This window comes from Desmodus rotundus, chromosome 7 (genome assembly GCF_022682495.2).
Source record: "Desmodus rotundus isolate HL8 chromosome 7, HLdesRot8A.1, whole genome shotgun sequence".
NCBI classification, from domain to species: Eukaryota; Metazoa; Chordata; class Mammalia; order Chiroptera; family Phyllostomidae; genus Desmodus; species Desmodus rotundus.
In genome coordinates, this window is record NC_071393.1 from 100,354,281 (window position 1) to 100,382,047 (window position 27,767).

The following is a 27,767-nucleotide window of genomic DNA, read 5'->3' on the forward strand; positions in this document are numbered from 1 at the left end:
AGCCAGCCACCATCCTTAGGTGCTTTCCCAAGGTCACTCATTAACATAACAAAAGACACCTCCTACACTTAAGAAATTCCAAAAGTTCCAGGAGCTGAGAGCCAGCAATTATGGAATACCAAATTTATGTAAGAAATATGTTTTGATCATCTGAATGATTCACAATGTATTTCTGATAAATCACAATGCCTCAGGGGATAAAACAATTAAAAGATTATTCATTTAATTTTTATATAAAATTGAAATTTCAGTGTTCCTAAGTAATTCATGGAACATGGCCACACTCATTTGTTAACACTGTGTCTATGGCTGCTTCTGTACTACAACAGCAGGGTAGAGTAGCTGTGACAGAGACCTAAGGACACACAAAGCCCAAAATATTTACTATCTGGACTTTTACCAAAAAAAAACTTTGCGGGGCCCGATTCAATAAAAACTCAACTTTGCATCAATTAGGCTTCAAACTCTGACCTCAGAAACATACCTCCCCTGTTGCCCATCTTCTATTTTTTTTTAAGATTTTATTTATTTTTAGAGAGGGGAAGGGAAGGAGAAAGAGAAGGAGAGAAACATCAATGTGTGGTTGCCTCTCATGTGCCCCCCACTGGGGACCTGGCCCAAATCCCAGGTATGTGCCCTGACTGGGAATCAATCCAGCAACCCTTTGGTTCTCAGGGTGGCACTCAATCCACTGAGCCACACCAGCCAGTGTCCATCTTCCCATTTAAAGTTCGTCCCTCCCCGTAAATTCCATCTTGCTGTTTCACACTAAAGGAGCAGCCACCTGCATTCAGCAAGAATAATTAAACAAGAAGGGCATGTAATCCAAAGATGTACTAGAAATCCTGAGTACTGTATTTACCAACAGAAGGAAAGAGAATCTCTTAGTGACTGACAACACTGGTAAGACCAGTCCTTTTTACCCACAGAAAATAGTGGATAACAATACAAAAAAGAAAAACTATATAAAATAAAAGCAGACACAGGACACCAGAAAAGATCAGAAGTGTCAATGGCACACATACCAAGAGAGAAATAAGGAAAAGCAGGCATTCTGACAAAAAAAGAAGTAGATAGTGCTAGAAGAAGGAATAGTTAGACTGTGGGGGTCTGTGACATATATATGTTCAAATAGAATTTTTGGTAGCATTCTTGAAGACTTGAAATGCTAGCAACCTAACAGCATTTATTATAGGGTAATCACTAGTAGAGAACAAGAACAGTGTCTGTAAAATATTCATTAATCAACAAATATCTATTGATTATCTATTAATCAACAAACTGATACTATGTTCAATAGTAGGCACACCATTCTAGTGCTAGGGATAGTGATGAGAACAACAAAACACCATCATCTTTGAAGAAAGCCAGCATGACCAAAGCAGAGGAGATAAAGAAAATAGGCAGGAGCCTTGCAGGTCAAAGTTGTTTAGATTTTATTATGAGTATGACAGAAGCCACTAGAGCAGAGGTTTTCAGCCTGTTTCACATTAGAATTGCCTGGGCAACTTCAAATATACTAACGCCTTGGCCGAGCCCAAACTACTTTGGTTTTAAGCAGGGGAATGACACAGGTGTCAAAATCACTGATGATTTTGAAGAATTTTAAGGGGTAGGGATGTACAACAGTGAAAGTCCATGGTCTTAACTTTAAGACCATACATAAAGTTAAGATGGGAGTGGAAATGATGAAAGTTTTAATTACAATGGTTGGGCAGTAATAAGGAACAGAGGCAATTTTCCTGAGTACTTTCTTATGGTAGGGAGAATAAAGATGGTAGATAGGCAGAAAGGGGATGGCAAGTCCAAGGGGTATTTTTAATTTTCTTTTTAAGATGGGAAAGATAATAATGGGATTACTTAAACAGTGATTGGAATGACCCTGTTAAGATTAAAAGATATTTACAATTATCATTCCTTAATGTGACTATCCCTTAGCAGAGAGTCACTGTGTCATAGTGTCACTTCAAAACTTTTTAAGACTTGATTTGAGCTCTGTTCAATTTGCAAGACAATGTTTTCCCATCTTTTAGAAAAATCTTTCTTTGGTGCTTTGTATGACACTGTTTATCTTATTTTCAAGCTAATAGTATCTCCACATCAAGTCCCACAAATAGTTCCACTCAGGATACCACAGGAATGTATCTATTCTACTCAGAATTAGCAAAAATGAATTTTATACATTGACCAAAATCCTGAGAAAAATGTTTTACCAACTGAGAATCATTCACCTAGGCAAACATAAGAACCAAGTACACATCAAAAATATGTAACTGCACAAAATGTTTGTGTGTGTGGAAAGCAATGTATCTTAATGCAATAGCCCCTGAAAGTACTTAAGTTACCTTGTACATTACACCACTGCTAGTCTCACCAGTGGCAAGTAAAACCCTATCATGCATTTACCTATTTCTCTGGTTAAAGACTGACCAGAAGAATAAAAACATGCTGTCTTTAAAAGGAACATGGACACCCATAAGTAATTATGAATAAATAATGACAAGCAAAAGAAAATGTTACTGACTAGTAACATAATATTTTTCTTGTGTGGTATTAGTATTTGTAAAGGAATAGATACTGATATTCTCTGCATTTGAATATAAAGCTTTGAACCCTGGCCTGGTGGCTAAGTTGGTTAGAACATTGTTGTTTGACCGCAGCACCAAAAGGTTGCAGGTTTGATCCCTAGTCAGGGCACATACTGAGGTTGTGCTGGGATGCATATAGGAGGCAACCAATTGATGTTTATCTCACATTGATGTTTCTCTTTCTTTCTCTCTCTCTCTCTCTCTCTCTCTCAAGTCAATAAACATATCCTTGGGTGAGCATTCTTAAATAATTTAAACCTTTGAAATACCTTTTTATTTTTTATATTTTATTGATTATGCTATTACAATTGTCCCAATTTTTTCCCCTTTGCACCCCTCCACTCTCTCAGGCAATCCCCACACCACTGTACATGTCCATGGGTCATGCATATAAGTTCTTTGGCTACTCTACTTCCTACACTGTACTTTATATCCCCATGGCTACTCTATAACTACCTATTTGTACTTCTTAATCCTCTTATCTCTTTACCCATTCCTATGCCTCCTGTATCATCTGGCAACCATCAAAACATTCTCCACATCCATAATTCTGTTTCTTGTTGTTCTTGTTTGCTTAGTATTTTAGAGTCAATTGTTGACAGATTTGTATTTACTGCCATTTTATTGTTCATAGTTTTGATCTTCTTTTTCTTAAGTCCCTCTAATACTTCATGTAATAATGATTTGGTGATAATGAACTCCTTCAGTTTTTTCTTGTCTGGGAAGCTCTTTATTTGCCCTTTGATTCCAAATGATAGCTTTGCTGGGTAGAGTAATCTTGGCTGTAGGTCCCTGCTTCTCATGTCTTTGCAATCCCTTCGAGCCCGCAAAGTTTCTTTTGAGAAATCAGCTGACAGTCTTACGGGGATGCTCCTGTAGGTAACTAACTGCTTTTCTCTTGCTGCTTTTAAAATTCTCTCCTTACACTTAACCTTTGGTATTTTAGTTATGATGTGTCTTGGAGTGGGCCTCTTTGCATCCATCTTGTTCGGGACTCTGTGCTTCCTAGACTTCCATGTCTATTTCCTTCACCAAATTAGGGAAGTTTTCTTTCATTATTTTTTCAAATAGATTTACAATTTCTTGCTCTTTCTCTTCTCCTTCTGGCACCCTTATGATGTGACGGTTGGACCTCTTGAAGTTGTCCCAGAGGCTCCTTGCATTATCCTTGTTTATTTGGATTATTTTTTCTGCTTGTTTTTCTGATTGGTTGTTTTTGCTTCCTTATGTTCCAAATCACTGATTTGATTCTTGGCTCCTTCCACTCTCCTGTTGTTTCCCTGTAAATTGTTTTTTATTTCAATTAGTGTATCCTTCGTTTCTGACTGGATCTTTTTCATGCTGCTGAGGTCCTCACTAAGTTTCCTGAGCATTCTTATAACCAGCATTTTGAACTCTGCATCTGATAGATGGCTTATCTCCATTTTGTTTACCTCTTTTTCTGGAGTTTTCATCTGTTCTTTCATTTGGGCCATGTTTCTTTTGTCTCCTCGTTTTAGCAGCCTCCCTGTTTGTTTCTATGTATGAGGTAGACCTCCTATGACTCCATGTCTTGGTAGCATAGCCTAATATAGTAGATGTCCTTTAAGATACTGTGGTACAACATCCCTTATCACCCAAGCTGGGTAACTCAAGGTGCGCCCTTCATGTGGACTAAGTACACCCTCCTCTTGTAGTTGAGCCTAGATTGCTGTTGGTAGGTCAATGGGAGGGATTTACTCAGGCTAGTCAGCTCCAAGGACTGACTATGACCACTGACAACCTACCTCCACCTTCTGTAGAGGATCAGCTGTGCAGGGGCAGGGTGGTGGTGCTCTGACATTGTCTGCAGCTGTCCACTCAATGTACAGGCTCTGGGGTACAGCTGCCACCTATGTTTTGCCTGAGGCTGCCCTGCCTGAGCTAAAACAGCAGTATGAGATGGCTGCTACTCAACTGCACTTGGAGATTCCCAGGCTAAGCCAAGCTGTGAATCTAGGCTGGCTGCTGCTAGTGCCAGGCGTGGGGCCACTTAGCAAGAAGTATGGGTGCTGGGGGCTCAATGAGGCTGGCTATTTATTTGAGAGGATTTTGGAAGTGGTGAGCATGAGCCGAGACCTGCCATTCATAAGGAAAAGCAGCATGGGTAGGGGTGGGACTGAGTCTCTGGGGATCTCCAGGGTGGGGCAAACGGTGTTAGCTGAGTTGATGGAGTCTCAGATATGGCACCAGCCTGCCAGTTCTGTAGTTCTGTGGGGGTAGAGGTCAGAAAAGGGGTACTGGCCTCTGCCTGCCTTTCTGTCAGGAGAAAGCTGCCCCACCAGTTCTCACCTTGATGCCAGACACTTCAGTTCCTCCCTGTATGCCTCTGGTGGCTTTCAAGCTGCTACTCTGGTACTAGAGCTCAGAGGGAGTGAGTCTAAGTCCATACATGAGTTCTTTAAGAGAAACTGCTTGGGACTCCAGAAGTTTTTTCCACCTATTCAACCTCCACTGGTTTTTGCAGTCAGAAGTTATGGGAACTTTTCTTCCCAGCACTGGAACCCAGGGCTGGGGGACCTAGGACTCCTTGCTCCCAAGACATCCCTCCTGAAATTTTATCCACCACACATGGATGTGGGACCAGCCCATTCCACATCTCTGCTCCTAACAGTCTGGATAGATGTGGCTTCTTTAATTCTGTAGTTGTCAGACTTCCATTCAACTCGATTTCTGACAGTTCCGAGTGATGGTTGTTCTATATTTTAGTTGTAATTTTGATGTGGTTGCACGAGGAGGCCAGCTGTGTTTACCTATGCTGCCATCTTGACCAGAAGTCTGAAATAACTGTCCCCTCTACATCACAATCTGGGCCCCAGACCATGTTCAAAATAACAAACACTTCTGCCTTTTTAGAATGTCAGTCTTGGTTTCAAACATACCATTAAACAACTGAATGTCACACACACACACAAAATCAGGCAGGCACCTGCCATGATTGGAGTTAGCAAGCATCACCAGGGTAGACTTGTTTCAATCAACATCTTGAAACCAGTCAAGAATAGATCATGCTCAACAACATATGCTAACAGTCAATTTTTCCAATATCATGATTTCCAGTTATGCTCCAGGTATCATGTAATGTTCTTTTACTTGGTATATTGTAATTTTAAATTATTGTTTCTAGATTTTCAGAAACAACCTACCATAAATACAAACATTTTCAGGGAGAAAAACTGAAAGGGAAAATGCACTATTATGAAGTCACTGTTTATTTTCCTTCTTTGGGGAAGAAAATAAGGAATTTCATTATTCGTTTATAAAACATAGCCTGTTTAGTAATTTTTAGAAGTCAAGAATTACTTAGATTATGGTGTAATATAGAAGACAAGGATTTGCTATAATAACTTTTGGCAAAATGTTCGGTTTTCCTATTCAATTTTCAAAATATTTTGCTGGGATTCTGGAAAGAACTATTCCTGTGTTCCTCTTTTACTTAATAGAGCCACTCATGCTGTGCTCTGTTGCACATAAAACAGTATCTGGCAGGCACTCAAATTCATATAAAATTCCAAATAACTAAAACATTAACTGAATCAATAAAAGTCGTCTCCCTTGATTGTAACAGAATGCCCCTCATATTCAAGTAGTTGTATATTTACTGTATTTTGCCATGTATAGCGTGCCCCCGTGTATAATGCACACCCATGTTTAGGCCCAAACTTTCAGGGAGAAAAGTCATCTTTTAATTCAATATTTTATTTATATATAAAACCAACGATCCTATTCCAGGGTGCCACTTTGCATATGGATATCGTCACTGATTTCTAGAATTACATTTTTAATACATAAGTATAAATAAAAGAATTAAAAACATACAGATACGAATTAACACTACCCATGTATAATTTGCATCCTTATATTTCTCTCAAAAATTTGGGCAAAAAAGTGCACATTATACACGGCAAAATATAGTATTCTACAAAGGTATCATGTACATGTTCTAAGGAACAGAAAAAGGATTAGGATTTTATCATTGGGGGATAAGTATAAAAATACTGCTTATTCTACCCAATGGCTTTTGGTATTACAGCATTCACCTGCTCTATGAGTCACAAAAGAAAACAGATAATTTCAAAAACCTTCTCTGCTACAGAGAAAACATTATACACCCCTCTTTATGCAATGACAGCTAGCTTACACTCTAGAAAACATGATCAGGAAGAAAGGAAACACCAGCGACTTTCAACCAGTGTGCCACAAGAATTTTTAAAGCCTGCAATACCTGACTATTTAGTCAGGGGCACTGACCTCTTGTCCTTAGATTGTTAAATGAAAAAAATGACAACAGCCAACACAACAATAGCTGTCCAGTGTGAATTAATCAAAAGTATATCTTTTTTTGTTAGAGCAGCAAAAAAGTTATTTTTTGTATGCCACACAATTTTAGTTAATTAGTTTATGTGTGCCATGAGATGAAAAAGGTTGAAAACTGTGGAGATACACTACTGATAACACCCTATTTAACCTTTTCCTAATAGGATTACCAATTAGTACTTGACTGTTTTGATATAGGGTTTTAAAATGTAATTATTTTTGCTTTTGTTTAAAAAGCCAAGAAAATGGAAACAAAAGTTAACCAGGTAACTTATTTTTCTTAAGTACTCATGTTTTTCTTGTTCTTATTAAACTTATTTTTGACACTACTGTTGACACTATTACAGATGTCCCCATTCCCCTTCCCTTTACCCAGCTCCTTCCAGCTCCCCTCACCCCCGCTCCCCTTCCCTCTGGCCATCACCACACTGTTGTCTGTGTCTACTTGTCTACTGGGTGAAGCCTGTATACTTTTTCGCCAGTCCCTTCATCTTCTTTTATCCAGTTCCCCCACTCTCCTCTCTGACAGCTGTCAGTCTTAAAATAAGTAACTCATTAGTAACTGTTTGGAATGAAGAAAAGACAAGATGATGCTTTTAAATGGCTTATATTTCTAGTTGCATGTTAAGAAAGAATATTCACTCAAGAAGGAAATGTAAAATTTGTTAAGCATTCTCTCAACTTCCATAAACCAGAAGCAAAGTTTATATTACTTTAAGTAATATCTGGTAGGGCAACATTACATTTAAAATTTTAAGTACAGAGAAGCTTTCTGGACACATGCCTTATTTTTGCTAGGTAGATATTTTTTTCATTTTGTTAACATTGTTGACACTTTCTACTGTTTCCTTTGTTTATGAGCCTCTTGAACCACAAATTAGGTAGCGTAACTATTACCATATTAAAGATATTCAAGAGTTTTTAGCCTGTCTTTTTGAGGGTAAAGAAAACTTCAATCCTAGAGCCTTAGTAAAAACACTACTAACCAGCTGCTCTGACACTACTGGCAAGCAAGTCATGCAAACTGACCAGACCAGATGTGCTGGGTCAGTGTCCTCCTAACCGCCAAAAAGGACTTCAAACTCCTTCCCCTACCCCTCACACCATTTACCTATACCACCTAGTCACTCATCTACCTTATATGACTTCCTTCATTTCACAACCAGGCAGATGGAAACAATTACTAAAAATTTACGGTCAACAGGGTCTAAGATACCTGCAGGCAATCCCACTATGTTCCTTCTGTCCACCACTGTACTTCCAACTTCTCACTGTCCTCAAACTCCTGAGTGTCCTCCTTCCCAGTAGACAAAACCATGGATTCTACTTCAGAAAATAGAGAAGCCCTCAGATGGGAACTATTTCACTTACAGGCCAACCAAAATCTACAAACCTCCTCTAGGTCTCCTGCCTTTATGTTATGATGAAAAAAGCCTCTCTCTTCCTATTTATCTAAAATCAATACTACCTGTGCTCTGCTGCCCTTCCCACCTTCTAGGAACCATGCACTTCTCTCCTTACAATGGCTTCCTAGATATCTCAACCATTCCCATGGCTTTAAATTGATGTTACCTTCCTAATTTTTATCTCCAGCCCAACTGTCTGCTTAGAGCACCAGCTTATGTACCCCACTGTCTACCCAATTCCTCCCCCTGGATGTCTCATAGGTACCTCAAACTTATTATCTCCTAACTCAGCCCAATATTCTCTTATACCTAATGTTTAAAATAAAAAGCACTAACCATCAACGCAGTTGCTTAAGTGAGAAACCCAAAAGTAATGGATTCTTCTTTCCTGTATTCCCCATTTTTCAGCAAGCCCTTCAATTCCACTTCCAAAAATCTCCACTTCAATCTCCACTAGCACCACCCTATTTCAAACCTCCATCATCTCTTCCAATGACCACAGCAACAGCCTCCTAACTGGTCTTCCTGATTCCATTCAGTACTTCCCACACAACAGACAAGGTGATCTCTTCAACATTTTGTCATTCCCCTGCTGAAAATCCTTCAACAGCTTCCAACTGCACTTAGAATAAAATCCAAATACCTATCATTGTCTACAAAGCTCCATACAATATGGCCCATCTACTCCTCTGAATTTATCCTGTGCTCTTTCTGGGCTTCAGCCACACTTGCCGCCTCCTTATTCCAAGAACTGTCTAAGAAGTGAGCTCTTCCCTGCCTCAGTGGCTTTGAACATGCTATTCCACTCTGAATGTCTAATTCCCTCTCATCTTTCAAATTTTAGTTTAACTTCCATATTCTTCGGGAAGCCTTCTCTTTAACCACCTAGCAAAGATGAGCCCTCCTATGTCTCTCAATATTCTCTATTTCAGTACACCTTGATATCGCTTATTAAAACCTGAATTTATTTTGAAAAATTGTATTCATTTTGTTTGTTCATAGGAGGGGAGGTGTCTTTCTTCCCTACTAGATTATAAACTCTGAGAAGACAAGGACAATGTCTATTTCGATCACCGTTATACAGAATGGGGAAATAGTAGGTTCACAGTTGTGAGTACACGAACCAGTTTATTCTTGTATTATTATTTATTATTGTGTTATTTTCCATATAAACAACTGTAAACCTACTTTTGCACCACCCTGTACTTCTAGCAGCTAGACCCAGTACCTGGCATGCAACATCTGATAAATGAATCAATCCTTATACTGGTAAGGTTGAAGACATTCCATTACTAACAAAACATTAATCCCAACAAGGAAATTATTCTTAAATCACCAAGAAAAAATATGTAAGATTTGCTAATTTAATTTTATGTTTAAAAATCCATTTTATCTTTTTCAACTTCAGAATTAAAAATGCTTCTATACTAGCTAGAAATGCGGCAGAGAATCTTCTAAACAATGGGGAATCAAACTGAACTGACTTCCTCTTCCATCTAGAAGGATGAATTCCTTTGCTCAAGACAATCCCTATTGTGCAAAATGATAATGTTCCAAACATTCATTTGTTCGTCTTAGAATTCTGATTCACTACAGAGAATCATTATAAACAACAGGTTCCAAATCAGACTATTACCCAACCCAAGAATATTACTAGTAATCTTAAACTATACTGATCATAAGGCTTTTTGGGCTTAATGCTTCAACTTGAGATAAGAACTCTAGTGGTGGCACTTGCAGAGTGTGGACTGTGGGGAGGGGGAAGAAAGGGAAAACTGCTGGTAAATTGTGAGGGACACAAGACCTCCTGCTAAAGCAGGGCAACTGGCTACTCCCCAGGCATCTTTCCACAAACTCCAAGGTTAACCTGCCTCTTTCCTCTTTCCCAGCGACAATGTGCTGTCTTAGGCCAAGGTTTCTTTCCTTTACTAAGCTGGTGGCAACAGAAAAGTTTTATCTTCTGCTTTCCTCTTCAATTCCTGAAACAAACAAATCTCCTAATATTTCTAATGAGCTATTATTGGCAATAATATGTAAAGAGTCTACAAGTAAAATTAATGTTTAAATGAATTTAAAAAATTAACTCTATCATCTTATCCCTATTTCCTGAAATGTAAAGGATATTAAATAATAATTTCACTACAGAATCACAATCTTTTTTTCTTAAAAACTCCATACTCTCCAGCCTTTTGCTCTCTTCCCAAATTCCTTTTCATTTCAGACTTGAGAAAGCTGAGGGTCCCCCCACTCCTTTGCTTTTAGATGGTGCCTTCTTGTTCTCTCTTTATCAGGGAAATTGGGGGCAAAACAGATGAAGTGTGTGCTCTTCTGATACACAATCAATAAATGAATTAGTAAGCATTTTCCAAGTACTTACCATATGCCAGACACGAAGCTAGATCATGGGAATATAAAATTAGTAAGAATTCTGTTCTAGAGGTGTTTTTAGTCCAAATGAAGGATACAGACAAGTAAAATGAGCTAAACAGATGAAAGAACAATATGTCACAAGATCAACCAACTTTAAATGTGAAAGATTAATTGGGCTCTGAAGAAGAGGGGACATTATACCTCAGTCTTAAGAGATGTGGGAATTCCAACATGTGCTAGGATTAACTATTCTATAGAAAATGCAGGCTCTCAATCAGATTGTTTTATGAAGGTAATTACAATTGGACTACAATGAATCAGAAAAAGAGTCTAGCAGCAAGAAAAGTACTGCAGTTTTTTGTGAGCTGGACCTGACCTAAGGCAGATGCTGAAGAGAAGCCAAATTTGAGAGACATGTCTAAGTTAGAACCACAGGTTTTCCTGATATTGATTAGACACGACAGGACAGCTGGAAGGTGAAGAGGAAAGCTAGAAAGTTCCTAGCTTGAGAATTAAAGGGATAATAACAATAACATTAAGATTTGTTTATTGACCATTTAGTACGCACTTAACATATTCTCACAAAAATGCTAAGCAGTAAATACTATTATAACCCCTGTTTTGGAGATGAGACAACAAAAAGACAGCAGTTGTATACCTTGGCCACATGATAAAGCTAGTATATATAGAACTTAGGATTTGAATCAGATTAGTGTGATTTCAGAAGTGGCATTCTTAAATAACAGTCCAGTAACCAAGGTAAAGTTATTCAGAAGAGAAGCAGGTTTGGACACGATGAATTTGAGGACAAAGAACTAATATTAAGATTCATTTGTACTTCATGGTAAAATCTTGATGTTTATCCTGCACATTTCTTATAGGAAATAGGTATTTAGGAGTGAGAAAGAAGATAGACTGCACATCTACAGGGAGGGAAAGAGATTATTAAATTAAGTGGAAATGCCAAGTCTTGTCAGGGGGACCAATGGGCAATAGAAATAAACAAGATGTGCGTCACATGGGGACTGTCTTTACTTCCTTCCCTCCCTTAATTAAGCACCTTTCCTACCTCAGAGCTAAGTGACCTGCACTGGTAAGAGGACTACTGTGGGGTAGATTTCGATCAAAATTGAAGGCAAAGGTCTGCAGCTGAGTAAAAGTCTAATGAGAGTTTCAACAAACTTTTAAGGCTTCAATAACTAACTAAAGCAGAAGGATTGACCAATTAGGCAAAACATTTAGAAAATACACTTCTGATAGGAGTTGGCAAATTGATATATCTTTGACATAACTAATTGAAAATCAAGGAATTCACTTGTCAAAACAAAATCATCTCTTGAAGTTACTTACAAACCCCAAATAATAATGACTATCAATTTCAATTTAATATTTAATACTACAAAATACACTAATTCAAGTAGTTAAGAGTGTTACCAGATTACATAAACTATGCATGCAATTACAGAATGCACACAAATTGAAAGTGTGCCGATTATTCATTTCCAGAGGGTGGGTAACTTTCTAGCCAATCCTGAAGGCTTAATTCTTATTTGGTTCAACTTGGCTTAGTTCCTAGAAGACTGGACTCAGAGTCCATACAATGTCAACATCTGACAAATTATGAGAGTAATATCAGGGCTGAATTTGTCAGTTAATACTTGACTCATACAAGTACTAACAGGATTTGTCTTTTAAAGGTAATCAAAGGCATTTATTCAATAGTTCAAAAAAGGAGTAATGTAGTAAGAATACTTTATTAGCTTTGACATTTTAAATGATCAAAGTACTAACAAATCCTAATACAGGACTGGAATGTAGACTACTGGAAAAAACATTTCTTGGAATCCAAGAGGCTTATTATTGCTTATCATCTTCTGTTGATTTATATGTATCTGAGGGACTTCAAATTTGTAAAAATCTGATGTCTCTCCCTGTTTAAAAATTTCTGATGGCATCTCACAGTTCTTATTATTACACAATCTTTTAAACCTGGTTTACAAAGCACTCTAAATACCTGCTCATTTCTTAAGCCTGTCAAGTCACTGGTTCCCCAGGATGGCTCCTCCACCATTAGAGTTCTTTCAGTTCTTCAAATAGCTGCCCTCCCTGGCTTCATCTCTCATCTGGACTTCTCATCTTCTCCCAACCTGCTGTTTTTTCCACTCCATATCCCCACACTTAACATCCTTTGCCACATCCCTCTAATTCCTACTCCACCTTCAGCTTTCAGCTTAAAGATAATTGCCTCCAAAAATCCTTCCCTTATACACCCAGGTCAGGCTCCTGGGTACATAGTCCCATAACTATTTCAATTTTCTTTTTTTTTCCTGTTTAACAGACATTTATTCCTTTAGCTAAACATCTTCCACACACAAAATAGATGGCTTAAGATTTTTGAGTGGAAAGGAATTTAGGTTTTAAGAGGTTTTGAGCCTGCTAAATGTTTTCTGGAAATCATTTAAATGAACCTTAAAGACCCCTGATGGCTGCGGCCAGCCGGGAAGCTCAATTTTCATAACATTCATCACATTATGGCAATGAATTATTTAAAGACTGTCTTGCCCCTAAGACTTCAAGTTGAGTGAGGCCAAGGAATCAATTAATTCTGTTCATGTCTTAGCTCTCCTATTCACAGTATGGTATCTAACTTTCAGTAGGTTCTCATTTAAAATATTAAGTGGGTAAGTGAAGGAATAATAGAATGTAATTTCTGCACTTAACCAAATCTTTCCTCTCTATAATCTTATCTTCTACTTCTCTAAGCTAGTTTCCAATACAACATAAACACTGTAATCCTCAACCCAGAATGCCTTTCTTCCTAACTTTTCACCCAGATCCTCCTTCAAGTAAGGCCAGTAAGATCATGCTTCTAAATCTCCATAATCTTCCTGTACCACTTACTTGGCACTTCACAACCAGACCATCAAAACAATCTTCCATTTTCACTGTGGCACTAGAAAACTGCTCACATTTTAAATGAGGACTATGTCCCATTACCTAATGTAATGCTTGGCCCTCCACAAGTGTCTGTTTCTGCTGCTACTGATGAGGTCAAGTTCATGTCCCCACAGAAGTGTCATGCTATATACCTCTATAATCTACCAAAAACAGAGTGAGTGGCCCAGGCCAGTCTCACTTGGTTGGAGCCCCATAAACTGAAATATCACGGGTTCAATTCCCAGTCAGGACACAAGCCTAGGTTGCAGGTTTGGAGCTCTGTCTGGGTATGTATAAGAAGCAACCAATCACTGTTTCTCACATTGATGTTTCTCTCCTTTTTCCTCTCCCTTCCCCTTTCTCTCAAATCAATAAGCATGCCTTTGGGTGAGGATTTAAAAAAACAAACAGACAAAAAAGGAGTGAGCCCTGGCTGATGTGGCTCAGTGGATTGAGTGTCGGCCTGCGAAGCAAGGAGTTGCTGGTTCAATTCCCCGACAGGGCACATGCCTGGGTTGTAGGCCAGGTCCCTAGTGGCAGGGGGGAGGGCAGCGCATGAGAGGCAACCACACATTGATTGTTTCTCTCCTTCTCTTTCTCTCTCCCTTCCCCTCTAAAAATAAATAAAGTCTTTTTAAAAAAAGTGTATAAAATTATCTTTATGCAGGAACATTTACACGTGAATGTTCCATATCATGCTAAAGCCCTTCTTTCCTAGTCTAGTAAGTTCTTTAAGGCATTTCTTCCCCCAAACTCATAAGATATTTAATAGTGAGATATCCCAGAGGTCCTTTAGGATCTCAATAAAATAGTAGGAGTTGTTATAACTAGTACTTACTATGTACCAAGTATATATATAGTCACTTAATCCTTACGACGACTCTGTGAGGTAAATATATTACCATCCCCATTTTACTTATAAGAAAAATAAGTCACAATAATGTTAAATAACTTGACACAAGGTCACTATAGGCAGTGAAACCAGTATTCAAACCCAGACAGTCAGGCTTTAGTGAACATATTCAGATAGTTTGAAACAATTATACAAAATCTGTAAAACCAAGAAAGTAAGAAGGGGTTTCTGGTTAATACTACATAAATACAATGAAAAGAAATTATTTAGATAAACTATTTCAATCTACAAGTCACGTTTGTTTTAGGTTTACTAAATATTTGAAGGATAAGTGAGGATACCATTTTATTGAGCTCTAACTATTTTCCCTCTACTAACTGCCAGGGATTGTTATTCCTTTTAATGCCATACTTAGCTCTTACAGTAACTTCAAGTAACAGGTAAGTAAACTAAGTAAGAGGTAAAATCAGGAGAGGTTAAAATAACATGCCAAGGTCATACGTAACTATTAATTGGCCAGGCCATGCTTTAGACTGTTCTTAAACACTAACAAAGTTCATCTTTTAAAAATCAGAATATTACATTTATTAAAAATATTCTCCATTTTAGCATAGTTATCTATTATTTTATATATATAGGTGCATAAAATCTTGCCCTGGCTGGTATGGTTCAGTGGACTGAGCACCAGCCTGCAAACCGAAAGGTCACTTGTTTGATCCCTAGCCAAGGCACATGCCTGGGTTGCGGGCCAGGTCCCCAGCTGGGGGCTTGTGAGAGGCCACCGATCCATGTGTCTCTCACACTTTGATGTCTCTCCCTCCCTTTCTCCGTCCCTTCCCCTCTCTCTAAAAGTAAATAAATAAAATCTTTTTAAAAAATCTACTATCATCCTGTCTTTATAATATTATTGATAGTGATTGCAAGGTAGTACAATAAAGGTGAATACTTAATTCTTAATATTGTAAAGAATAACTATTTGGTATACACCTTTATAATAGACACATTCCCAATTTTCATAAAATACTATTATTTCACTAGCATATTAAAAGAGGAAAATATACATACCACTAGAAGAGCCTGGGCTGCAGTCATCATCATCATCATAGCTACATTTACACAGCCACTTCAGTACTTACTTAGTCCTTACAATAACCCTATTATAAAGGTACAATTATTATCCCCATTTTACAGATGAGAAACCAGAAGCACAGACAAGTAGGTCACACAGCCCAAAATTGAACAGCTAGAGTATGGTGAAGTCAGGACGATGACTCAAGTAGGCTGCCCTTTTCCCAGTCTGTGCTTCACACCAAGAACACTCTATAACAGCAACAAAATTACAAAATTCATCAACACCTTACACAAAACTTTTGAAACTGATACAGAATTCTTTGCCTTTTTTTCAAGTTATTTTTAATTCCAAAGTTTATACAATTCTTAAATCTGAATTTGTGTAAGTACGTTAAGAGACATTAAGCTGGAAGGCGCTTATCCAATAGACATCATCTATAATCAATAATGCTGGCACTTTATTGGTGTTTTATTCATAACCCTGAGTGTTCCATCAAAAAGCATCACTGCACTGATGCCCTGAAGTTACACTTGATCTTTAAAATACCTGATGTAATTCTTAGTTACGGCATAATATAAAAATCATAGTTAAATACGAGGAAAAATTGAGGTTATCAGCTTTCAACCTTGAAAACTGTGGAAGAGTCTCCCAGGGATACACTGAAGCTGGCTAGTCCTTCTACAAGTAGATAGTAAATAATAAGTCTGAAAACTGAATCATAAAAGGATATCCAAATGTAAACCTCACATTTTAATCCTTTACTGCTTATTTTCTTCTCTCACACACACTAATTCAATGAGAAGTAGAATTGACATTGAGAGAAAATACCAGAAGATTAAATTTTCAAAGCATTTTACCAGTATAACATTCTCAATGAAGGAAAATAGACCAGGATTTGTATGACCCTTTTACCCACAATGGTATAGTTTTAGAATGGTATTTTCTAGTTAGAGGGTTACCATACTTGAAAAAACAATTTTAAAGAACTCATACATTACAAAGTGAAGGAAACAAACAATTAAAGGCTTATTCTTTATCTATACTGTACAGAAAAAAAAACCCAAAAAACCTTGAGATTGTGAATACTGAAAACCCTCACTTAAAAAAATTCACACAGCTATTAAGTGGTATGACCAGCACTGGGACTCAGACTGACTTCTTTCTGCAACATTAATATCTGAAACTTTTCTTTGATTATTCAAAGACGCTTCACTACCAGTACATTTTTAAGACTTAAGTTTTAAATATCTAAGTTTTCTAGTAGATTGATGATAAATAAGTTTTCATTGGACTATTATTTTATACCACAAATTCTACCAAATTAAAATAGTAAATTACATAATTATTTCCTCTGATACATAATTACTACTGTACTTCATATATTCCTTTTTTTTAAAGATTTAATTTATTTATTTTCAGAGAAAGAGGAAAAGGAGAGAGGGAGAGAAACATTAATGTGTGGTTGCCTCTCACCCCCTACTGGGGACCTGGCTTGCAATCCAGGCATGTGCCCTGACTGGGAATTGAACCTACAACCCTTTGGTTTGCAGTCTACGCTCAATCCACTGAGCTACACCAGCCAGGGCTATTCCTCCTTTTAACATATAAAAGTAAACAGAAGCTATACAAGTTATAGAACAAAATCTTTGTGGTATTAAGCAGATTTCTAATATATGGCAATTTTTTAAAAAAGCTCAATCCAGAAAAGAAAACAATTAATAAAATGGACTTCATCGAAATTAAAAACTCTTATTCCTTGAAAGATACTGCATTAGTCCTGGCTGGTAGGGCTTAGTTAGCTAGGCATTGTCCTGCAAACCAAAAGTTTGTCGGTTCGATTCCTGGTCAGGGTACATGCCTGGATTGCAGGCTCGGTCCCCTGCTGGAGCAGGTACAAGAGGCAACTGATTGACATTTGTCTCTCACATCCATGTTTTTCTCCCTCCCTTCCACTCTCTCTCGAGTCAGTAAAAGAAAGAAAAATAAGTAAATAAATAATAAATGATGCTGTGTTAAAAATGAAAAGACAAGCCATAGACTAAGAGAAAATACTGCAAAACACATTATCTGATAAAGAGTCTGTATCTACAGTACATAAAGAACTCTGAAAACTCAGTAAGAAAAACATATTCTTTTTAAAAGAGTTATTTATTTTTAGAGGGAAAGAGAGGGAGAGAAGCATTAATATGAGAAACATTGCTAGGTGGCCTCTCGCACACACCCCAACCATGGACCAAACCACAGTCCAGGCAAGTGACCTGACTGAGAACTGAACCACAAACTTTCACTTTGCAGGACAATGCCGAACCAACTGAGCCACACCAGTAGGGCAAGAAAAACACATTTTTTTTTAAAAAAAGGCAAAAGATAATGAAGACACTTCACTAAGAAGATATACAAATGGCATATAATCAAGTGAAAAGCTCCCCAACATTTAAGTCATTACGGAAATGTGATTTAAAAGCATAATGAGAACCACTACATACTTAGACTGGCTAAAATTAAACAAAAATATAAACAAAACACCTGACAATATCAAGTGCTGGAAAAGGACTCAGAGCAACTGGAATTCTCAATTATTTTTTAGTTCTCACACAGTTCTGATAGGCATACAAAATGATGTGGCTGCTCTGGAAAAGTCTGGCAGTTTCTTATAAATTTAAGCGTATACTTAGGATACTACCCAGCAATCCCACTCCTAGGTAGGTATCCCAGAGAAATGAAAGTATATATTCATGCAAATGTTTACAGCAGCCCTGTTAATAATCTCAAAAAATGGAAACAGCACAAATGCCCTTCAACTGGTGAATAAACTATAATACACATCTATAAATGGATTATTACTCAGCAATTAAAAAAAACCTGATATATGTACAAATAGATCTAAAATTATGCTGCCCTAGCTGGGTGGCTCAGTTGATTGGAGCATCATTGTCCTATACATCAAAAAGGTTGTGGGTTCAATACCCCATGGGGGCACATATGGGAGGCAACCAAGCAATGTTTCTCTCTCACATCAATGTCTGTCTGTGTGTGTGTGTCTCTCTTCCCCCGCCTTCCTCTCTCTTTAAAAATCAATAATCATATCCTTGGGTAAGAATTAAAAAGTAAATAAATACCTAAATATCAATAAAAGTAAAATAATCATGCTACATTTTTTTAAGTAAAATAAAATGTATTATGCTGAGTGAAGAAATCAGACTAAAGGCTACATATTGTATGGTTCCATTTATACAACATTCTAGAAAAGGCAAACTAACAGTGGTTTTTAGGAGCAGGAGTGGAGGGGATGGGCTGATTATAAAGTAACAAGGAAACTTTTTGGAGTGTTGGAGAAGTTCTGTATCTTGATCATGGTCCTTAATATGACTGTATACACTGGTCAAAATTCAACACATTATACTAAAGAGAATGAATTTTGCTGTTTGTAAATTATGCTTCAGTAACCTTGACATTATGAGAAAACTAACAAGACAAAAATGCAATAATTACACAAATAATTTGTTAGGAATGGATTATAATGGCTATAAATTCGTAACCACAAGTCCAAGTGTAAAAGGCTGTATCTCAATTTTAAAAACATCACTTTAAAATATTATTTTGGAATATCTATTTACCTCACACTGGGCATATATGCCATTTTTAAAATACCATAACAATGGCATTATCATTTTTATTTCAATAAAATAATTATTGAAATAAAAACTTTCACTAATTTCTAAATGCACTCAATGTTTTCATGTGCCAAGAAACAATTTTATATCATCTTTGTTATAACTGTATACAAAATATTTTCTTATAAAATGTATTAAGTAAACAATTAATTTACTACTGAAGCCTTCATGGTTATACATTTTTCAAATCTCTAAGATACCACCATCCACTTACTGCTCCATTCCATTTCAGAAATCTCATGAAAATAGTAAATAGCTCTTTGCTGCATTACACAGGCAGGTGGGTGTGAGAAAACGAGAGGAAGGGTGGAATGACAGCTATTTTTCTTGTTATTTAGGGGGTGAGAACACAAAGCAGTACCAAACTAAGCTCCTGAGGAATACAGTTCCTCACCATTAAAGCTGAAACCTATTCAAATTAAATAGTCTAGATTACATTTTAACTCCCTTTCCCTCTTTTTCCAGTTCAGTATACTCAGAGACTTTCAATGCCACTTAGAAAATAACCACTGTCATTTTTATGGTACTAATAGTTTATATAATACATTTCTCCACACATATTATCTTTTAATTCTCTCTAAAACCTATGAGAAACTTTGTTTTTCTTTAATTTGCATTGTAGAGATGCCAAAACCCACTCAGGTGCTCACTTCAGCAGCACCTACACTAAAACTGGAACAATAGAGATTAGCATGGCCCCTGAGCAAGGATGACACCCAAATTGGTGATGTGTTCTATGTTTTTAACACAATATACAGATGCATTATAAAACTGTACACCAGAAATCTATGTAATTAGATTGTCACCCCAATAAATTCAATAAAAACATAAATAAAATAAAAACCCACTCAGAAGGTTGAATTAGTTGTCCCTAGATCATACCATAAGTGGCAGAGCCTAAATGTTATTTCTTATTCTGTTTAATCCATTAGCATCCACTGCAGCCTGAAGACAGCCAACATGGGAAATCTATACCAAATGATGTGTAAAAATATTATCAATAACTTACCTAACAGTAAACTAAGAAAATAATCAAATTTTAAATACAAAGTATCTGAAAATGAACCTATAAAAATATCATTCTGAAATGAAATTTGCACTGATAAAAAGTCTTATTTGGCCGTGACTGGTGTGGCTCAGTGGGTTGGGCATCTTCCCACAAAGCAAAAAGTCACCAGTTCAATTCCTGATCAGGGCACTTGACTGGGTTGCAGGCCATGTCCCCAAGCTGGGGGCATGGGAGGGGCACCCAGTCAACGTTTCTGTTTCTCTCACACATCTGTTTCCCTCTCTTTCTCCCTCTCTCTCTAAAAATAAACAAATAACATCTCTAAAAAAAACTAGAATCTTATTTAAAAGGTAACAGTGTCTTGAAAGACAAAGTCTAAGAAACTATTCCACAGGTGATTATAAAGTCTGGAAACAGGTACTATTTATTACTTTACATGTATCTTTATGTAATTTTAATAAACCATTTCTTATATATTCTCCTGTGGTTCCAAACTTAGTAGTCATTCTTTATATTAAAGGACCCTGCCCTGGCTGTTATGGCTCAGTAGATTGAGTGCTGGCCTGTGAACTGAAAGGTCCCAGGTTCAGTTCCCAGGCAGCTGACCGATGTTTCTCTCACACATCGATATTTCTGTCCTCCTTCTCCTTCCCTTACTCTCTCTCTAAAAACAAAAAAAGAAAATAAAGGACCCTAAGAGGCCAATTTAGTTAAAACTCAATGTGGAATGAGATCCTGAATGGAAAAAACAGACTATTACTGGAACAATTTGCAAATTTGAATATGGATACACAGCAGACAATAGTATCAATTCAATGTTAAATTTCCTGGATTTGATAATTGTACTATAATGTTTAAGAGAAAGTCCTTGTTCTTAGGTGATACATATTTTAAACATCTAAGTATGAAGGATTATGATGTCTGCAACTTAAATGGTTCAAAAGAGAGAGAGAGAGAGAGAGAGAGAGAGAGAGAGAGAGAGAGAGAGAGTGTGTGTGTGTGTGTGTACACACAGAGGAATCGAATGGCAAAATGCTAACTGGTGATTCACATAAAGATTATATAATGTTTACTGTTACTATTCTTGAACTTAGAATTCTGAAATTTCAAAAAAACAGATAAAAGGTAAAACTTTAAATTCCCTTTCAGTTTTCTTCAATAGGTATTGGATATTTCCAACAAGATCTTTTGTAAGAAATTACATAAGCAAACATATGTTCTTTTTAGTACCTCTATAAATATAAGTTAACTCTAGCTGGAATCAAACAGTATTTGCTGATTTAAAAAAAATGAAGTGTAAAACATGGCAGCAAACAACACAAAATGTATCCAAAGAATAGTGCACACTTTATTAGGTGATATGAGAATTTTAGTAAAATTTACATTACTGTCCTCTATTTTTAAGGAGCTTAAAATTTGCTAAGAACCATAAAATTTCAATGTCCAGTTCTATGGATCATTAACAGTATTCTCAACACTGTGTAAACTTACTATCAAATAGTACATATATAACTAAAACTCAGCTCACTTTAATAGATATAATTTCACCATTATATGTTTCTCTCATTCCATTCCAAGATTTTTTTAAATTTCTTTTTTTTAAGTTCATAGTGAAATCTTCATATATTTCACTGTGAATGCAGTGAGACTGCATCACGTAGACATTTTATTTCCATGAATTCAACCATAAGCCCTCAGGGGAAAAAACAGGATTTCAACGTCATAGACACCATTCCAACTACATAATCACGCCTTCCCCAACGAGCAGCACTCGGCACAAGTATGAGAAGGGAGCTGTCCAGTTACCTACGCCTCTCTCCCTGTGTGCATCTTGTCAAACTCTAATCTTAGTATTTAAAGTATTTCTGTGAAACAAAGCCCCTAATGTAAGCCAACTTCATCCAGTGCTCAACTAACAAAATGTTTGCAGCTTCTAAAGGAAAAACTAGCTATTGTGCCCTTCTGTGAGAGAGAGAATATATCAATACTTCAAGATCACTTTAAGAGATTTCTAAGGATAATTCTAATTAAAATTTCTTTTTATGACCATGTGTGATAACTTCACAACCTAACTATTGTAACATACAACTCCAACATTATTTTGGCAAGAACATATCAGACTTTAAAGCAAATACAAACTTCTTTCTAAAGTCTGCATTCAGAAACATATTCCTCAAATTTGTGGAAGTCAACTCCATAGATTTCTTTATAATTATTCTTGAGTCACCCAACTTACATTTTTCCCTCTGAATTACTGTTTAACCTGATCTAAGTCAGTTTCTACATTCTTCCTACTCAAAATCAGAGCTAGAAGGTACTTACAAATCAGTCTATTCTTCCCTTCAAGCTTGTAGAGTTGGCTTCCATTCAGTGAGTTTGAAGTTACAAAAAATTCTTTATTCCTCAACCAACATGAACTTTTATAGAAAGGTAAAAAATTAATTGTACACAGAAGTTTAAAAAATAATATTTATTAAGTGATTACTAAAATGCACTTAAACAAAGTATCTTTTTGGAATTTAGAATCCTCAAACCTGACTATGCTCTAAATCCTATGGAGAACAGTTTTAATATTTCTCAATGATCTCCAGAGAAACATCAGGAAGTCCATAAAATTGAGCCTCTTTACAAAATTTAGTTTTGAATACAACTGCTTTATAACTGTATTCTGATATCTTATTTTTATAATCCTTATCCCTGATGTTTTATATTTTAATCCTTTTCTTTAAAATAAAAAGTACTATAAAGGTTTGAAAATTGTTTTTAACAAAACGTGCAATATATTTAAAAAATCGTATCTAAGGATTTCAATCTGTGTATTAAAAAAAGGTGGAAACGGTTTTTCATTTTTGGAATGAGGTATAAACATTAAAGGGATCCACTTTATGATCATTTGTCCAGTATCAGCCTAGACCAAGTCACAGATGCAACCATTTCTGTCACACTATGATATAATTCCCTAAAGCCCACTTCTTGGTGTACACTCTTTGATTTCTTCTAAAAGATTAGTGCAGAATGACAAATGTGTTTTATACTGTTTCATTTTTTAAAGATTTTATTTAGCCCTGGCTGGCATAGCTCAGTGGATTGAGCACTGGCCTGCAAACCAAAGGGTCACCGATTCGATTCCCAGTCTGGAGTACATGCCTGGATTGCAGGACAGGTCCCCAGTAGGGGGCACAAGAGAGGCAACCACACACTGATGTTTCTCTCCCTCTTTCTCCTTCCCTTCCCCTCTCTCTAAAAATAAATTTAAAAATCTTTTTAAAAAATTAAAAGAAGACTTTATTTATTCATTTTTTAGAGAGAAGGGAGAAAGGGAATCATCAATGTGTGAGAGAAACACTGATCTGCTGCCTCTCCCACACGCTCCTACCTTGCCCCAACTGGGGATCACCTGCACACCAGACATGTGACCACACGAGGAATTGAATCAGTGAGCTTTCACTCTGCAGGACATCGGTCAACCAACTGAGCCACACTGGTCAATGCTTATATTAAGATTTAAAAGGGACCTTTCAGATCTTTGAAACAAAGTCATAAATGTTAAGAACCATGGTTTAAAGTTCTTTATAAAGTTCTAACTACAAAAATGACACCCACTTAGGAAGCATTATCTACTTTTTTGGCTTGCTTAATTAACTGCCTTAATTAAGTCTGGGGTGAACACTGTACTTTCACAATAAGGGCACCCCTAAAAGGCCAATCTGCAGTTGTGTCATAACGTTTTTTGATCATAGGCCTCTTTGAGAATCTAATAAAAGCTAAAAAGCCTCTTCTCAAGAAATTCCACAATGTGCACATACACACAGTGTTTGTGCATAAAATTTTACTACAGTGTTAAGGGAAGGAGTCATCGTAAAATCTATTAGGCCCAGAGAAACAAACTGCTATCACTGATTATAGAATACAGCCTTAAAACATAATACTTAGGTATTTATACACACTCCAGTGACAATAAGGGTATCTTATAAGCATTTCAAGTTAAGGTTATAGGTGAATGGTGCAGTAGCTTCTGATTCAAGGTGCGTAACTGTCCCAAGGCCACAGTAGTTAATTGGTTCTGCTAATTGTCCATCCTTGCTCTGCAATCCAGAGACATGAGACCCTGTGCTATCTCATCCCTACCCTGACCTCCACCTGTTATCATCTAGACTCCACCAAGCTGCTTTGATCAACTATAGCTACTGTTAACAAACAAGTAGCCAATCAGTCTGCCCTATACACCTTCAATAACACAATTTAAGGCTTCAGAAGGCAGGTCATTCCAGTTTTAGGCAACTCTAAAGAATTATAAAGTTCTTTCCTAATTTTACTAGATTGATTTGTAAATTTTAAATGCTGCTCTACTGAATTTTTCTATTTACTTGCCAACAGGTAACAAAGCTGCTTACCATTCAAATTATCTAATCCTAAAGCCAGGAGCAAAACATCTTTTAGCTTTACTTGTACTAAACAGGAAAGTCAGAATTATGTTGATAAGCACTTTATATTTGGAAGTCAAAATATTAAGAGGACTGGTACTGGTTCAGTTCAAGAAAGATACAAGGTTTCCATGTATACAACATTTCCTACAATGTTGGGCTCCTTTTCACTATATAAAACATTTTTAATGCATGAACATTAAAACATTAAGATTATAGTCACTTAAAATTAACATCCGTTCTCCCTGTAAATAGTTTATTCTCTCTATTTCTATCTCTGCCTGGGATTCTGTAATAAACAATTCTAATCAATGTAATATAAATATAGAATTCATTATTTATTCATAAAAGGCTGGCTTTCAAGACCTACAAGCTGTCTCTGTCACCTTCAAGAGCTCCTTTTTCATTATAAGCAATATCTCTTGTTGAAACCAGTATTACTAATAAGACCCTAAAGCAATCTCTGATGTAAATGCTTGTTTCCTTTGAAAACAAAGGAGATATAAACAATTATATTTGATATTTTCTTCCTTAAATAATCCCCACACTAGTGCTGGACAAAAGAGTTCACAAATATTTTGCAAACAGTAATTGATTTATCCAAGCCAGATCAGAAAAAAATGTTAACCACCAGTTAACTGGATAAATAATACAGAAAAGTCTCATTTCCAAAGAGCTACCCCAGGGGGATCTCTTTTGGGGCTGTCTCAGGGAGCCAAAGAATGCAGTCCTGAGGAGGAGGCTGGCTACCTTGCAAGGAGCTTCTTTTTGGCCCTTCAATAATTAAATTTCCTGCAGGAATACAAAGACAGTCGACCTAAATGAAAAAATTGTCCTATTTTCCATATTGCACTGGGGCACTATTCAATTAAGTTTATACAGTAGGTATACAATAATCCCTTTGTAAGAAATGAATTTCCTGATAAATACTACTTTTCTACTTTCCCAGAGTGGCTTGAAGAAGGAATGCTGTTTTTAAAAAAGAAAACAAAACAAAAGCCTAAAAAGACTATGCCACACATACCATCCATCACCTTATCAGAACTGCATTACATATAAAAGGCACTTTAAAGCTCAGGAAGACAGTACACCCAGCATTCCTCTTGTGATAAAATTATGCACTGAATGATTTCAGTAGATTCTTCCAGCTGAAAGTGGTTTCATCCATCACAAAATATGGGTGCTGTGAAATTTCCTTACACTTCAGATTGTTGTATACCCTCTTATTTAAAATTGAGTCAGCTTTAAATCAACTCACTATATATTTGTACCCAAGCAAATACTGTATGTACATCTCTAAGTAGCTTAACGTCTGTTTTTTAACACAAAATTCTTTCACTGGCTTGTTATTAACATAAAATTGAACACTCGAAATAGCTTACTTAACGCAAGGACTATAGATAGTCAAACACTGCCCCACCCCTTTTAAGAGTGGATGACTGGAAATTTATTTTAATACACTCCAAGCAGTAGTACAGCTAAAGACCCTTGATATTGGCGCCAGAAGTTGCACATTTTCCTGCACAGTTTATTCTTAAGTAGATTTGGCATCATCCTCAAATTCAAACGTCACCAACCTTCGGGTAAACTGAAGGTAAGTAATTGATAACCACAATCCCTGTAATATCCCCCTCCCAGCATCCACTTGTGCACTTTTCTCATTTCTTTTAATGTGAATTCGCTAAACGTAAAAAAGAATTAAGGAGTTTTCCCGGGTAACTGTGCAATTAAATGTATTACTTGGGAAGTTGGAATCACATTATGAAAATTTCAAAGAGTAATGATAAAAAACCACGATGCGAAAAGGAAAAGATCTATTTGTTTAAACACTGAAAGATCTTACATTTTAAAAAAAGTATTTGTGGGACGCCAACCAAGATTTCTAAAATCCACCCCTCCCCCTCGCCGAAAGTTCCCCACTCCTCGCAGTCTGGGATGCTACTCACCGAGTTTTTCCACCAACTTGAGCATCACCCCTCCAATGTGCACCTCTCCAGTCACTCTTAGGGTGACATCGCGGCTCAGGTCCGTCACATGAACACTCAGTTCCCACGTCCCATCCGCATAGCAGCCATCTGGCATCCTTATCCCGTCCAGAGCCATGGCTCCTTCCTGCGAGCACGGAGGAAATGGCTCTCGTAAGCGTCACTCCTCCCAAGGAAGGCAAATCCCACCGAATTCACGGGGTCGGCAGCGGGCTGGGAAGTGAAGGACGCGAGCGTTTCCGCACGAAGTCGGGAAAGCGGTGGCGGGGGCCGGACTGCGGGCAGCACTCTGCGCCTCAGCGCCCCCGCGCTCGTTCCCGTCGGCCGCCCCGCGCTCCCGCCCCGCGGCGGCCCTCGGCGGCCACGACGTCACCCGCCCGCACGGCCCCAGCCTAGCGGACCGCGGTGGGCTTCACCTGCCCGTCTGCCGGCCGCACCCCGGCCGGCGAGACGCCGCCCGCGGGCTCCACATTCCTCCTCCTCCTCCTCCTGCCCACCCGCGCTCCCACCCAGGTACCAGCCGAGGTCCCTGCCCCTCACCGCGTGCCCCTCGCGCTCTCAACCTGCGGCTTGCGCGGCAACTAGCGCGGGAGCGGTGGCTCGCGGGGCAGCGGCGTCCGGTTCGCCCACCTCAACCGGCAAAGCGCAGTCTCCCGGCTGGAGCGACTAATGGAGTCCCGTCGTCGAGGCCCCTCGCCTCTCCCCGGGGCTCCACCCCTCTCTCCCCGCCCCCTCAGTCCGAGTCCGGCGGCGGCAGGGCGCGCCCGCTCCCTCCTTCCTCCGCCCGGCCGAGCCGCCCCGAGCGGGCCGCGCCGCCGCGCCCCCTCCCCCACCGTCCCCAGCGGCCGCGCTCCGGGCGGGGGGCCGCGAGGACTCCGGCTGGGGGCGGGGCGGCGCGCGGGGGCGGGAGCTGAGCGAGGGGGGTGGGGGGCGCGTGCGGCGGCAGCAATCTCAGGCCCGCGGAGCCGCTGCCCTTTTATGGAAATGAAGGACCCAGCTTAGGGATGGAATCCAACATCCGGGCTCTCGCCGGGACCTGAGGAGGGGGAGCGCCGGGACGCGGGTGGGCAGCGGGGCGCTCCCTCCCCTGCTGGCGTCTCCGGCTGTGCGGGAC

At 38.2% G+C, this 27,767-nt stretch overlaps 1 protein-coding gene and 1 non-coding gene across 9 annotated transcripts in view; one reads left to right on the plus strand and one right to left on the minus strand.

Moving 5' to 3' along the window:
• FERMT2 (FERM domain containing kindlin 2) overlaps positions 1-27,535 on the minus strand; it is an 80,121-nt gene extending 52,586 nt beyond the window's left edge. For 3 of the 8 annotated variants that reach the window (XM_045201325.3, XM_045201323.3, XM_045201324.3), the window contains exons 1-2: positions 27,194-27,530; positions 26,615-26,780 (exon numbers count right to left, since the gene is read on the minus strand). In XM_045201325.3, the coding sequence (XP_045057260.1) occupies positions 26,615-26,771 (157 nt within the window). In that variant the 5' untranslated portion in view covers positions 26,772-26,780; positions 27,194-27,530. Of the gene's footprint in view, positions 1-26,614; positions 26,781-27,193 lie in introns of all 8 variants that reach the window. The other 5 variants (XM_045201321.3, XM_045201320.3, XM_045201319.3 and 2 more) reach the window with 5 other exon arrangements.
• LOC112312050 (U6 spliceosomal RNA) lies at positions 19,878-19,979 on the plus strand. The gene has a single exon (XR_002975507.1). It is a non-coding gene; the product is annotated as a U6 spliceosomal RNA (small nuclear RNA).
• Positions 27,536-27,767: the final 232 nt, after the last annotated feature.